General features: G+C 44.7%; 1 protein-coding gene across 1 annotated transcript in view; it reads right to left on the bottom strand.

Annotated features, from left to right (window-relative positions):
- Positions 1 to 16,090, bottom strand: part of LOC134934617 (solute carrier family 23 member 1-like) — a 319,416-nt gene that overhangs the window by 281,946 nt on the left and 21,380 nt on the right. The window contains exons 3-4 of the mRNA XM_063930011.1: positions 15,537 to 15,694; positions 6,966 to 7,122 (exon numbers count right to left, since the gene is read on the bottom strand). Coding sequence (XP_063786081.1) covers positions 6,966 to 7,122; positions 15,537 to 15,694 — 315 coding nt within the window. The remainder of the gene's footprint in view (positions 1 to 6,965; positions 7,123 to 15,536; positions 15,695 to 16,090) is intronic.

Below are 16,090 nucleotides of genomic sequence, written 5' to 3'. Positions count from 1 at the left end.
GGTTTTAGCGCCGTTTCCGACAATGTCAATCCAACTTTATATAAAGTCGGATTAGCATTGTCGGGAACGGCCAAAACCTGTCAGATTTGGCCACAAATTGAATACTATAATGTCGGATCCTTTCCACCAGAAAGGATCCGACATCAATTGAATAGACCCCAATAGCCTGAAGGCAAATTTATCAAATATTTTTTATGATTTTGTGCATGAAACACAGTTTATATACTCTGAACCATCAGAAGGCACAAGTGTCACTATCGCAGTACTCAAACATTTTTGGATTTCAGAATATTTTGGATATTGGATATGGGAGACTCAGCCTGGATCTGTTTAAACCACATTTCCTTTACAGACAATTTAGTAAATGTTGATCAACAGGTCCTAATGATTAACTACTCCATCCAACTTTACATTAGTTACATTCCAGGGGGGTTATTATATAAGCTGTTTCATATATTCTCATTGCAACTCCCATATACTACAAATGCAGGTAGTAATGGACCCTAGATAGTTTATTTAAGAGAGAAGTCCCCTAAATTTCTCAAAAAGGGGGTGTTTACACTACAGATGGGATTCTTCCCATTTACCAAGATATGAAGCCAGAATAGACTGGTTTTGCTGGCCTCCATTTCTATTCTATTTAACAGGGAACATGACAGTACATTTGTTTAATTAAATACAGAATTTTCCCATTTTAATTAAGTTTCATTTTTTTTTCTATTTTTAGGATTTTTAAGAATTTGCAATGCAAGCCACGACAATGCAATGCATTGCACATGTGTATTCCAGGGCAAAGCGCATGTGACCTAGGACACATATGCACAGAGCCCTGATTGGCCAAAGAACAGGTGAGTCTAGGATTACATTTGCTGTACCAGTAGAGTCACGAAGCTGAGCATAACTCAGATGCCTCAACAACAGTTTAAAGGTAAAGTATTATAGATAATACTGCAATACATAGTGATAGAAAAATCTCCCTTTTTGTTAAATCGGACTTTGACTGTGTCATCCATTTTGTTACATATACCATAACTCCCAACAATTTAAATTCCCATCTCAGGACTCCGGAAAGGGGGCATGGGTTCATGTCAGCAAGGCCATACCTCCAGATGTATGATTATTTGGTGTCAGGACCGCTAGGCTCATTCAGATTTGGCTGCTCTTGCTGCTACTGTTGCTATCTGTTGCTATCTTTTGCTTGCGATTATATACTAATATGGGCAGAGGCTAACCTGAGCATAGGGACGCACACTGCAGTCACATCATTTCCATCTAACAGTGTATAATTGCTGATAAATAGGTATCATCAGCGCAAATCAGGTCATGTTGCAGACTCTGAGTGCCTCTGAAGATGCTCTGGCTGAGCTGCTCCCCCGGGACGCATAGGGCTCCCCAGTAGCAAGTGTGATCACAACTGCTAATTTATGTAAATCCTGATAACGCCATCTGAATGGCCATGACACACCTGCATTTTGTCTACCACTCCTTGTTACCACCCCCAAACATCTTCCTGTCACTTTGCGACTAGTACCTCATTGCAACCACTATAGCAATTCAATTGCTGTGCATGTGCACTGTGGCTCAGATGCAAGTGCAGTAAGAAAACATTGACCAATTTGCATACAATAGCCACTTTGCGACCGCACTTGAATGAGCCTCCACGTGTCATTCTGTCACTTCTCATCATCCTGGAGGTGTGGGCAGCGCTCCTGGATAATGTGCAAATGCATGCATCAACCATCAACCCTGCTCTGCTACATAGAGCAGCAGTGACAGAGTAACCCCCCCCCCCCCCCCGAACCTCCCCCTGCCAGCGGACACTGCAGCCTGCAGGTGGGGCAGTAAGACAGTGCCTGAAAAGCAGGAATATCCTCACACCATTCAACTTTGCTGAGCAGGAAACTGGTAAAAAAACAGGAAAGGGGGTGTGGTCATGGATAAATGGGGCATGTCCCCATGGCACTGCTATATAACTGTATGAGACTATGGAGACGCTGAACCTGTTACAAAGCCCCTATTGGTCGGTACAGACCATAAATTACTGCAACAGCCAAAAAGTTACATTTGAAGTGTATGTATCCTGCTGAATTGGATCAGTAAAGAGGTATGCATACGCTGTAATCTTATATTTCTAAATTATGGATTTGCTGAACTCACAGATTTAAAGTATATTCTTATTTAGACTGTCGGTTGCATAAACATTAAATTCAATATCAACTTATGTCTACAAAGACAAATCTGGAGACTGTTAACAATTCAAACTGTAAGGAATGCAAAAGTAAAGGCTGGATTTGTCTGTATGTCTCTAAAACCAGGTCAAAGGGTGAGAAAAACATGTCTGTCATGACTTGCACTGATTTTTTCTTTTTACTTGCTGATTTGTTTCTGCTCTGTTATCAGGAAACTGCCTCTGTTGTTTATGTCTACAATTGCTGGTTCAGTGTTCTCCATCTACACAAGCAACACAGTTAAGCCATTTAATTACTAAAGTTCTTCAAACAAAAAATAAACCTCCTGAAAACAGTTTGATAGAATCGAGAGCAACATGTAACAGTAATTCTGGAAGTATTTGTGATACATCGCAGTGGGATGCAGGAAAAAGGTGGGGTGTATTAAATTGCTGAACAAAACACGGGATAAAAAGATCAAATACTGACTCACTTTCTTAATCTAAATATTATGAAAAATTTAAATGAACACCATTAATTAATCATTAGAGTTAAAAAAAACATGGAAACAGTATCAGAATCATAACACTTCAATATTGCTATTTGAAAGTTAGTCACTCATATTTACTCATCCAATGGGGTATATTTACTAAGATTCGTAATTTCCGAAAATAGGTCAAAGTTCAATCACGAATGACATCGACAGTGTAAAACTGCAACTTTTTGAATTGATTACGATGGATTTACTAAGCTGTCGTATTCGTATTTTTCTTTGCTTCCGATGTCGATGTCATTCGTTTTTTTTTACCTATTTTTACGGCAGTGATTAGCAAAACACTGCCGTTTTTTTTTTACAATCAATCTCGGCCGGATCTGTGTGATCCGTGCTGGGGTTCTTATTTTTTTTTTTTTTAATTAAACAATGTAAAATCCCAAAAAAAAATGCGTGGGGTCCCCCCTCCTAAGCATAACCAGCCTCGGGCTCTTTGAGCCGATCCTGGTTGCAGAAATATGGGGAAAAAATTGACAGGGGTTCCCCCATATTTAAGCAACCAGCATCGGGCTCTGCGCCTGGTCCTGGTTCCAAAAATACGGGGGACAAAAAGAGTAGGGGTCCCCCGTATTTTTAAAACCAGCACCGGGCTCCACTAGCTGGACAGATAATGCCACAGCCGGGGGTCACTTTTATACAGCGCCCTGCGGCCGTGGCATCAAAAATCCAACTAGTCACCCCTGGCCGGGGTACCCTGGGGGAGTGGGGACCCCTTCAATCAAGGGGTCCCCCCCCCCAGCCACCCAAGGGCCAGGGGTGAAGCCCGAGGCTGTCCCCCCCCATCCAATGGGCTGCGGATGGGGAGGCTGATAGCCATTTGTGATAATGAAAAGATATTGTTTTTAGTAGCAGTACTACAAGTCCCAGCAAGCCTCCCCCGCATGCTGGTACTTGGAGAACCACAAGTACCAGCATGCGGCGGAAAAACGGGCCCGCTGGTACCTGTAGTACTACCACTAAAAAAATACCCAAAAAAACACAAGACACACACACCGTGAAAGTATAATTTTATTACATACATACACACATACATACATACTTACCTTATGTTCTCACGCAGGTCGGTCCTCTTCTCCAGTAGAATCCAAGGGCTACCTGTTGAAGAAATTCTACTCACCAGATCCATGGGTCCAGGCTCCTCGGCAAATCCAGGGTTAATCCACGTACTTGAATAAATAAAAAAAAACGGTGTCCCGACCATGAACTGAAAGGGGACCCATGTTTGCACATGGGTCACCTTCCCACGAATGCCAGAAACCCACTTTGACTTCTGTCTAAGTGGGTTTCTTCAGCCAATCAGGGAGTGCCACGTTGTAGCACTCTCCTGATCAGCTGTGTGCTGCTGTCCTCACTGACAGGCAGCACGCGGCAGTGTTACAATGTAGCGCCTATGCGCTACATTGTAACCAATGATGGGAACTTTCTGCCCTGCGGTTGACCTAAAGTGACGTCACCGCTGAGCAGAAAGTTCCCAGCATTGGTTACAATGGAGCGCATAGGCGCTACATTGTAACACTGCCGTGTGCCGCCTGTCAGTGAGGACAGCAGCACACAGCTGATCAGGAGAGTGCTACAACGTGGCACTCCCTGATTGGCTGAAGAAACCCACTTAGACAGAAGTCAAAGTGGGTTTCTGGCATTCGTGGGAAGGTGACCCATGTGCAAACATGGGTCCCCTTTCAGTTCGTGGTCGGGACACCGTTTTTTTTTTTTATTCAAGTACGTGGATTAACCCTGGATTTGCCGAGGAGCCTGGACCCATGGATCTGGTGAGTAGAATTTCTTCAACAGGTAGCCCTTGGATTCTACTGGAGAAGAGGACCGACCTGCGTGAGAACATAAGGTAAGTATGTATGTATGTGTGTATGTATGTAATAAAATTATACTTTCACGGTGTGTGTGTCTTGTGTTTTTTTGGGTATTTTTTTAGTGGTAGTACTACAGGTACCAGCGGGCCCGTTTTTCCGCCGCATGCTGGTACTTGTGGTTCTCCAAGTACCAGCATGCGGGGGAGGCTTGCTGGGACTTGTAGTACTGCTACTAAAAACAATATCTTTTCATTATCACAAATGGCTATCAGCCTCCCCATCCGCAGCCCATTGGATGGGGGGGGACAGCCTCGGGCTTCACCCCTGGCCCTTGGGTGGCTGGGGGGGGGGGACCCCTTGATTGAAGGGGTTCCCACTCCCCCAGGGTACCCCGGCCAGGGGTGACTAGTTGGATTTTTGATGCCACGGCCGCAGGGCGCTGTATAAAAGTGACCCCCGGCTGTGGCATTATCTGTCCAGCTAGTGGAGCCCGGTGCTGGTTTTAAAAATACGGGGGACCCCTACTCTTTTTGTCCCCCGTATTTTTGGGACCAGGACCAGGCGCAGAGCCCGATGCTGGTTGCTTAAATATGGGGGAACCCCTGTCATTTTTTTCCCCATATTTCTGCAACCAGGATCGGCTCAAAGAGCCCGAGGCTGGTTATGCTTAGGAGGGGGGACCCCACGCAATTTTTTTGGCAAAAATAAGCACTTTCCCACCCCTTCCCACTGATATACATGCACGGATCTCATGGATCCCTGCATGCATCTCAAATCACGGGAAAAAAAAGCAGGTCTGTTTTTTTTTAGGACTTTTTTACGAGTTGTAATTTTTCACGGCAGTGTTTTGTGTTTTTCTGCTTTGCACTTCTTAGTAAATGACCGAGATTCATATCTAAACAGGCGTAATTTGACCGATGGTGTATTCATTCGTAATTTTTTACCTGAACTAGCAAAAAATTACGAATGCCCTCATCACAGCCGTGATTAGTGTTTAGTAAATGACCGAGATTAACCGAGATGACACTTTGAAGAAAAAACGGCATCTCGGTCAAAATCGGGAGCTTAGTAAATATACCCCAATGTGCTACAGATTTGAAACAATAATAACATAAACAGTTGCATACTGAAAAAAAACCTGTAATGAGTAATTTGAAGATCAGTGCCTTTGCTATAACAGGAAAAGTACAGATGTGTCCTAATACAACTAGTATCTGTACGCCATACAGCACAAGACACTACACAACTGAGGCACTCCAAGAAGTATGCTACAGACACTGGGCTGGAACTTTAACTGCACAGGGATTAGTTTTAAACAGTGTCGCAGATGAAGCACATCTTAAGTTTGCATGAGAAAAACCTGTGACCTCTGCATTGCAGCACTTCCTACACACATTCAGACTCTGATGTACTAAGCTACCTAACTGTCATTTTTTCAAACCCAGCCTGTAACATGGCAGTTAGGAGCTGATTGTCTGGTGCTTTATCACAGTGAAATGTATCACTTTTCAAGACTTAGTACATCTCCGCCTCAGTCACACCCAGATGTACAAATGTTGCAAATCAAATTCATCAGTGCAATCTAGCAAAGTAGTTTTGTCACACCCTGATTTATCTATGTGAATAAGACACACATTTTGTAAGAAAGACACTCAGTGTGGCAGAGTAGCCCCGGAATCTGTGGTGCCAAAAGGAGTTATCAGGTGCAACTCGAGCCACTGTGTGTGAGTACTCATCTGCAATGGTGCCGAGAGAGCGGGGGAGAGGGTACAAATTACCCGTGCCCAGGTCTGCTGGAGGGGCCCAGTGAAGGCCCATAGGGGGCTCTGTGCCCCCTCCCTCTTATCTGGCATCAGCAGCTGCAGCACTTCTCCTTAGCCCAGCACATGCTGCTGTGTACTGGGCTGCAGTGTGGCCATGGAGGTGCTTAAAATACTATTTTTTTCTAAGGGGACATGACCACACCTCCTGTTATTAGGCCACACCCCCTGAAAAGTACCTGGACCTAGCCCGCCTGTTGACTGCCCTCTCATCTGTATATACATTTATCAGTCTGGACGTGCCCAACAGAATTAAGTTCTACCATCTCAAGCATTTACAAATTCAATGTTTGGTCCTAAAACCCTCAAGCACCTAGTAAAGTTACACAGTTTTGGTTGTATCATTTCTATATAGTGGGATAGATAAACAAAACAAATGCAGAATCAACTTGTAGTTTTCTTGCTTCTAATAAATGTGGCTTGTTTGAACATTCCACTGGTGCATTTGTTGTGTTTCAGAGCATTCACCTTGCTTTGATAATAAAAGCTGCAGAAACAACAACTGTTACAATCTCAAAACTAAGATCATATGTACTAATAATATGCCATTTCATCTCAGCATATGCCTACAAGCTTCAGGAGAAAATGGGGAGATAAGAAAAGGAAATATCATTACTTCTCTCATTCGAGGCTGCCATAACTCTGTGTTATCTATAGAAAAGTTTCCAGTTCCATTGAATACTTCAGAATGTTGACATTTCCACTGAGGGAGAGATAATATTGCTAATGTAGGTGTAATAAAGCTGAATGTCCCCCCTTGTAGTATAGGTAATCTGTGAAGAAATGAAATAAAAAAAAAAACAGATTTCAATTAAACTTTTAAAAATGACAAAATTGTTACTTGTGATTTTCACCTGAAATATATCAAAAGTATACTGTGTATTAATGTCATGTACAAAGCATCAGACAAGAGGGTAAATCAGGATAAGCAAGGCTAATACAGTATACTGCATCTGGCGTCAGTGACACTGAGCAAGGAGGCGGATTTTACTTGGGGGCAGCCTTAAGGAAAATCCGCCACTGGTGGTAATGACGTCATAGAGCTGAAATTATGTAAATTTTGCACTCCAAATCCTGAAAGTCGGATTTAAAACCGGAATTCTGAACTGAGACTTAGGGGTAAATTTACTAAGCTCCCGATTTTGACCGAGATGCCGTTTTTTCATCAAAGTGTCATCTCGGTCATTTACTAAGCAATAATCACGGCAGTGATGAGGGCATTCGTAATATTTTGAAGTCCAAGAAAAAAATCACGAATGAATACACCATCGGTCAAAACGCGGCTGTTTAAGTATGAATCTCGGTCATTTACTAAGAAGTGCAAAGCAAAAAAAAAACAAACACTGCCGTGAAAAATTACAACTCGTAAAAAAGTGCTAAAAAAAAACAGACCTACTTTTTTTTTCCGTGATTGGATAGGCATGCAGGGATCCATGAGATCCGTGCATGTATATCAGTGGGAAGGGGTGGGAAAGTTGTTATTTTATAAAAAAAAATTGCGTGGGGTCCCCCCTCCTAAGCATAACCAGCCTCGGGCTCTTTGAGCCGATCCTGGTTGCAGAAATATGGGGAAAAAATTGACAGGGGTTCCCCCATATTTAAGCAACCAGCATCGGGCTCTGCGCCTGGTCCTGGTTCCAAAAATACGGGGGACAAAAAGAGTAGGGGTCCCCCGTATTTTTAAAACCAGCACCGGGCTCCACTAGCTGGACAGATAATGCCACAGCCGGGGGTCACTTTGATATAGTGCCCTGCGGCCGTGGCATCAAAAATCCAACTAGTCACCCCAAGGGGTACCTGTTGAAGAAATTATACTCACGAGATCCAGGGGTCCAGGGTCCTCGGGGAATCCAGGTGTAATCCACGTACTTGAAAAAAATAACAAATCGGACACCCGAGCCACGCACTAAAAGGGGACCCATGTTTGCACATGGATCCCCTTTTCCCGACTGCCAGAAAACCCACTCTGACTGATGTCTAAGTGGGTTTCCTCAGCCAATCAGGGAGCGCCACGTTGTAGCACTCTCCTGATCGGCTGTGTGCTCCTGTCCTGACTGACAGGCAGCACACGGCAGTGTTACAATGTAGCGCCTATGCGCTCCATTGTAACCAATGGTGGGAACTTTCTGCCCTGCGGTTGACCTAAAGTGACGTCACCGCTGAGCAGAAAGTTCCCAGCATTGGTTACAATGTAGCGCATAGGCGCTACATTGTAACACTGCCGTGTGCCGCCTGTCAGTTAGGACAGGAGCACACAGCCGATCAGGAGAGTGCTACAACGTGGCGCTCCCTGATTGGCTGAGGAAACCCACTTAGACATCAGTCAGAGTGGGTTTTCTGGCAGTCGGGAAAAGGGGATCCATGTGCAAACATGGGTCCCCTTTTAGTGCGTGGCTCGGGTAAGCGTTTTTTTTTTTTTTCAAGTACGTGGATTACAAAGGATTTCTCCGAGGACCCTGGGCCCCTGGATCTCGTGAGTATAATTTCTTCAACAGGTACCCCTTGGATTCTACTGGAGAAGAGGACCGACCTGCGTGGGAACATAAGGTAAGTATGTATGTATGTGTGTATGTATGTAATAAAATTATACTTTCACGGTGTGTGTGTCTTGTGTTTTTTTGGGTATTTTTTTAGTAGTAGTACTACAGGTACCAGCGGGCCCGTTTTTCCGCCGCATGCTGGTACTTGTGGTTCTCCAAGTACCAGCATGCGGGGGAGGCTTGCTGGGACTTGTAGTACTGCTACTAAAAACAATATCTTTTCATTATCACAAAAGGCTATCAGCCTCCCCATCCGCAGCCCATTGGATGGGGGGGACAGCCTCGGGCTTCACCCCTGGCCCTTGGGTGGCTGGGGGGGGGGACCCCTTGATTGAAGGGGTCCCCACTCCCCCAGGGTACCCCGGCCAGGGGTGACTAGTTGGATTTTTGATGCCACGGCCGCAGGGCACTATATCAAAGTGACCCCCGGCTGTGGCATTATCTGTCCAGCTAGTGGAGCCCGGTGCTGGTTTTAAAAATACGGGGGACCCCTACTCTTTTTGTCCCCCGTATTTTTGGAACCAGGACCAGGCGCAGAGCCCGATGCTGGTTGCTTAAATATGGGGGAACCCCTGTCATTTTTTTCCCCATATTTCTGCAACCAGGATCGGCTCAAAGAGCCCGAGGCTGGTTATGCTTAGGAGGGGGGACCCCACGCAATTTTTTTTTAAATATTTTGCAGTGTTTAATTTAAAAAAAACAAAAAAAAAAATCCCCAGCACGGATCACACAGATCCGGCCGAGATTCATTGTAAAAAAGTCGGCAGTGTTTTGCTAATCACTGCCGTAAAAATAGAAAAAAAACCACGAATGACATCGACATCGGAAGAAAAGAAAAACCCGAATACGACAGTTTAGTAAATCCATCGTAACAAATTCAAAAAGTTGCAGTTTTACACTTTCGATGTCATTCGTGATTGAACTTTGACCTGAAACGGGAAAATACGAATCTTAGTAAATTTACCCCTTAGCTTTGGTCAGATCCCTTCGGGACCTGGTTTGGTTCGGATCCACAAATTTGAGTTGGATTCGGATTTCTGGAGAACCGTAATGCACATTTCTAGCATAAATATCATATTGTTCTGATCAACAGATTTCTAGCTGGTGGTATGTTACTGGGCAGTGTATCTATTACTGGTACCATTTTCTTTTTGGACCCATCATGAGTAATTTCTACATGGCACCATCGGAATAAGCCCTTTAAAGGACCTTAACTACCAGTTTGGTTTGAGAAGTGGGGGAAATCTAACTTTAACCAATGGTATTTGTGCAGTTTGCAAACCACCACATATCGGATGCTGTTCACAGAAGCAAATCGCAGGATTTACTAAACTACAGTTTGGAGTCTGAAAATTCAGACTGTGGCAGTTTATAGACTCCTAAACTACATGCAGTTCAGGCCAAACCACATGGTAAAACTTACTACCAAAACTGGTGCTCCAGTTTCCTCTCACAATCCACAGACATACTGCACTGGTAGGTCAATGTCGGACAAAAAGAAACCATACAGTAGTATTTGTTCATGTATTGGTAGACATTATAGCTCAAACAGCAATCAGTTGGAACGATCATGACTGCGGAACTCATTCAGCTTATATCGCTATTGAGACAGAAATTGCGAATCTCTCAATCCTGCTAAAAATCGCATGTGAAGAGCTGCCCTTAAAGATAAAAGATGCCCACCGAAGCAATCTCAAAATTGCGTATGCATTCTCAAAATTGCGATGCATATGCAGAAGTCGAGTACCATCAACAATTTTGGTTGACCCAGGGCTATTCAGAATGAGAATGCACTGGCGCCATGTTTTTAGTCGCAATCCATTGCAACTGACATCAGATACACGCCCCGAAAACGGCCATGATCCACCTATGTTTTTCCAACCACTTCCCACAAATTCCATGTTAACAGCCACAAACGGTCACTACCTCTCAATCAAACTGCGACTGCATTTCACTAAATTGCGATCGCAATTAAGGCTTTGTGTGCGCACAAGGGGGGTCATTCCGAGTTGTTTGCTCGTTATTTTTTTCTCGCAACGGAGCGATTAGTCGCTAATGCGCATGCGCAATGTCCGCAGTGCGACTGCGCCAAGTAAATTTGCTATGCAGTTAGGTATTTTACTCACGGCATTACAAGGTTTTTTCTTCGTTCTGGTGATCGTAATGTGATTGACAGGAAGTGGGTGTTTCTGGGCGGAAACTGGACGTTTTATGGGTGTGTGTGAAAAAACGCTACCGCTTCTGGGAAAAACGCGGGAGTGGCTGGAGAAACGGAGGAGTGTCTGGGCGAACGCTGGGTGTGTTTGTGACGTCAAACCAGGAACGACAAGCACTGAACTGATCGCAGATGCCGAGTAAGTGTGGAGCTACTCAGAAACTGCTAAGAAGTGTCTATTCGCAATTTTGCTAATCTTTCGTTCGCAATTTTGATAAGCTAAGATTCACTCCCAGTAGGCGGCGGCTTAGCGTGTGCAAAGCTGCTAAAAGCAGCTTGCGAGCGAAGAACTCGGAATGACCCCCAATGTGTTCACAGAGCTTGTGCAGTCTGACAATAATTGCCAGGTTTGCGATTTTGTAATTTTGCAACTGAAGCTGAATAACGCCCAGTGTGAACACTTAGAAAGTGGCAGTTTTCCATGGGGTTTGGCAATCAAGCGCTAAATACATGTTTGCATAACACAGCAGGGGTGGATTGGCCATAGAGCTCACTGGGAAGATTCAGATGTGATCGCTGGGCTGCTAATTTTGCTGTCCTGCGATCAGATAGTCGCTGCCTCCAGGGGGAGTGTAAATTCGCTGTGCAAGTGTGCGATTGCATGTATATGCTGAGCTGCGAAAATCCACTTTGTGCAGTCTGTGCGCAACCCAGGACTTACTCCTCCAGTGCAATGATGACAGGCTGATCGGGGCCAGAGCTGACGTCATACACCCTCCCTGAAAATGCTTGGACACGCCTGCGTTTTTCCGGACACTCCCTGTAAGCGCTCAGTTGCCACCCACAAATGGCCTCTTCCTGTCAGTCATCTTGCGAACACCCGTGTGATTGGACTTTTCGCACCATTGTTGTTGTCTGACAACGTGCGTATTGTGGTGCATAAGCATGCGCAGTTAGGACCTGATCACCCGCTGTGCAAAAATGCACAGCGGCGATCAGATCTGAATAACCCCCTTAGTTGTGTGCCCAAACATGGATCTTGGGGTGAGCCATGGTGGGGAAGGTACTGGAGCAAGCCAGGGCATCTTCAGGTCTATTTGGAGGCCCTAAAAATGTTTGAAACTGAGCATCAGTGGATAGCACTCCTAAGCACATCTGACTTGGTCAGAAACTGGATATATATAATAGAATATACCCTAAGGCATATTCATCACACGTCTAAGTCACTGTCATTATTACTTAGCAATATTGGATAATATAGCTATGCGAATGTAATTTTGTATATAAACAGCAGAGTAGTGGGACTACTGGTAGTTCAACTCGTGCTTTGCACTGGGGCCCCTGGAAACTAAGGGGCCCGCTAGCACTGCTGCTCAGACCAGAATGTTTTCCCTGACCCACCCAAGTATCCTGACCATTCCTGCAGGTGCAGGGGCCAGGGGGGAACCCAGTGGGGACCCGCCAAGCAAGTTTGACTTTATTACATCAGTTGGTGGTGGAGCCAGTCATGTAGTCAAGAGAGGAAGCAGCAAGGGTGACAGTCCTACAGCAGAATGCTGTGTGTGCTTTCAGCATCTATGCTCTGCGGGACCACAGGAGATAGGTAGGCAGAATCTGGTGGCTCCATGCCTGTCAGGGCTGTCTCATGCATCACCATGGTAAGGGCTGGACTGTGCGCCTCTCTCCCTGTCACACTCTGCCTCCAGCCTTCACCCCCTGCTTCTCCCTGTCACTGTCTCCCCCTGTCACCCTTTGCCTCTCCCTGTAAACTCTGACTCCTCCTGTCACCTACTTCCTCTCCCTGACATCCTAGCCCTTCTCCCTGGTGCCTCAGCCTCCAACTGTCTTCCATTTTCTCCACCTGTCATCCTCTGTCTCCTCCTATAACCCTCTTTCTGTCACCCTCTGCATCCCCCCTTTTCATGATGTCACCCTATGTCTCCCCCTTTCAGTCTATGCCTCCCCATCACTATCTCCCCTTGTCACCCTCGGCCTCCAAGTCACCAGCTGCCTCCCCTTTAACCTTTTGCTTCTATCACCCTCTGCCTCCCCCTGTCACCCTTTTCCTTCAGCTATCACCCTCTGCCTCCTTTTGTCATCTCTTGCCTGCAGCTATTACCCTCTGATTTCTCTTTTTACTCTCTGCCTCCCCCTGTCCCCCTCAGCTTCCTCTATGTCACCCTTTGCCTCCCCTTGTCTCCCTATGCATGCTGTCATCCTGTCTCTCCCCTTGTCACCATACACCTCTCCATCACCAGATGTGTCCCCCTGTCACCCTCTGCCTCTAGCTGTTTCTCTCTGCCTCTTCTTCTCATCCTCTGCCTACCTTTCACCCTCTGCTTCCCTATGTCACCCTCTGCCTTCCCTTGTCTCTCTCTGCATGATGTCACCCTATGTTCCCCATGTCATCCTATGCCTCAACATCACCAGCTGTGTCCCCTGTAACCTCCACTGTTACCTTTTGCCTCCTCCTATCACCTTCTGCCTCCCCACCTCAGGCACTGCCCCTCTCCATCACCCACTTCCTCTCCCAGGCACCAACTGTCCCCCATCACCCATTGCTTCCCCATGTTATACTCTTTCTCTCCCCATCACCTTCTGTTTCTCCCTGTCACTCTCTGCCACTCCACCTCACAATCTGCCTCCCCCTGTTGCCTCTGCCTCCAATTGTCAACCTCTACCCCCCCCCCGTCACTCACTGCCTCCCCCTGTTATCTTCTGCCTCTCCCCATCACTCACTGGCTCCCCTGTTACTCTGTTTCTCTCTGTTACCCACTGCCATGCCTATCCCATTCAGTAAAGTGGTGCACTGGAAGCATATTATGAACTCGGGGTGAGGTGAAGAGTGGGCTTAAGACATGTTTTTGCATCTGGGCTCACCATTTACTAGTTCCCCCACTGTATAAACAAATAAACCAGATAGCTAACAGCAACACAATACCTCTGATTAAGGTATAGCTGTTAGCAAATGTTCTAAATCAGAGTTTAGATGCAATCTGAGATAATACATGCTCCTACCAATCACATTACAGTAAGTGCATATTTACAGTACAAAACAGAAATAAAATAAAATGGGTTTAAAAAAAAGCTGAAAAAACCCTTAGGAAACATATTGCAATTTAGTAAATTTGGTTTCTTAAAATAAGCATTGTTGTGTTTTGTTTTATTATTGTATCTCGGAGAGATCTGGCTTTTAAAAGCATACTTGGGCAGGATGCCCTGCATACACATCATACATTAACTATGAAATAAACCTAAAAATGTAAATAATATAAACATTATAATCTTACAAATCTACTTTTGATCAAATTATAAAAAAACAAAAACAAATTAACAACAATTTATATTTGTTATACAGGAGCCGCTCCTGGGAGCGGTGATAGGAATAAGCTCATTGCCAGACCATGTCTGTACCCCACAGTGCCTGCCAGCAATGAGTGAAAAGAACTGTGAAGTAGTTGAGGCTGGGCTTATGGCCCCAATAAGTACAGATGGGACTCTGTGTGTGAGGTATTTTGTTGCAGTAGAATGACTTGCATTTGTGTAATAACTAACAATGGGGTGTGGTATGGAAGGTAGACAGTAACTAGGTCGACAGTGACTAGGTCAACCACTATTGGTCAACAGTAACTAGTTCGACAGGGATGCTAGGTCGACAGGGTCTCTAGGTCGACATGTTCTAGGTCGACAGGTCAAAAGGTCGTCGTGAGTTTTTTATGGGTTTTTTGTGTCATTTTCTTCGTAGAGTGACCGGGAACCCCAGTTAGTGCACCATGTCCCATCGCATGGCTCGCTCCGCTACCGCTGCTCTCGGCACAGGTTACTGTTCCCAATTGTAGTCCACGTGGATTGTTAAGTATGAAAAGGTTCAAAAAAGAAAAAAAATTGTGAAAATCTAATGTCGACCTTTTGACTTGTCGACCTAGAACATGTTGACCTAGAGACCCTGACGACCTAGAGACCCGGTCGACCTAGATAGTGTCGACCTAGTTACTGTCAGCCTAGAGACCGGATCCCCTAGCAATGGAGGAAAATGTGGGCAAATTGGCACAAGAATAGGTGTCATGCATATGTGGGTGGAAATCATAATATTACATTGTGAGGTATTAGGCTGTATGGCATGAGTCAGGGCACTATGCCCCTATCCTCTCTTGGATCACCCAGAGTACACAAAGAAAAAGGTAAATACTGTATGCTGAATGGAAATGTTTTACAAGCAGACCGACCTATACATTTTCTTCTCTGTAAGTCACATGTTTTTATTATTGAGGAAGTACAGTATACATTTTCTCTGTGACTGATTGCTTGAAGCCTGCAGCAACATCCAACCACCATCATTTTTCTCTTGATTATTATAATTATTAGCATCATTATCATACTGTTAAGCACGTTAATCGACCCTTCACAGCCTGCTAGTTATGATCAATGCTCCAAGTTATTAATCAGAAGTGGTGGGGAAGAAACAGTTCATATTCTTGATCATTTTAATTACCTTGTTCCTATTGTTGTTTGAAGAAGGGTACATATTCCAGACACAAAGAATATGGTACTTATCAGCTGGCTTTTCACTCCATTGTCATGACTAACACACAGGGGTTCTGCTAGAATTAATGGAATGGCTATTATTCCACCAAAGGCCAAAATATAATGCTGTATAAAACAGAAAAAGGCATATAGTTTATTAAGTTGTTTAATCTAATTCAAAAATTGAAATTGAAATTAGGAAATGATTCTGTTTCTTACTTACATCATGTGAATCTAATTCACATGATGCAAGTAAGAAACAGAATCATTTCCTAATTTCACTAGTGTATTTATTGTGAAATATGTTAAACAGATCTAAGCTGTCAAGCAGCTGGACAGCAATTACAAGCCTTATAAAGAAGTTATATTCAAGCATAGTGTTGATGGGAACTATATGCAATCCTAACAATAAATATGCATGTTAATCAATTGCCAAAAGGACGTAGGCAGGCCCGCCACAAAGGCGGGATGGTGGGGACTCCAGTCTGGGGCCCTGACTGAGAGGGGACCAGGGTGGCAGCA

Source organism: Pseudophryne corroboree, chromosome 6 (genome assembly GCF_028390025.1).
Source record: "Pseudophryne corroboree isolate aPseCor3 chromosome 6, aPseCor3.hap2, whole genome shotgun sequence".
NCBI classification, from domain to species: Eukaryota; Metazoa; Chordata; class Amphibia; order Anura; family Myobatrachidae; genus Pseudophryne; species Pseudophryne corroboree.
This window is presented reverse-complemented; position numbering and strand designations above follow the sequence as displayed.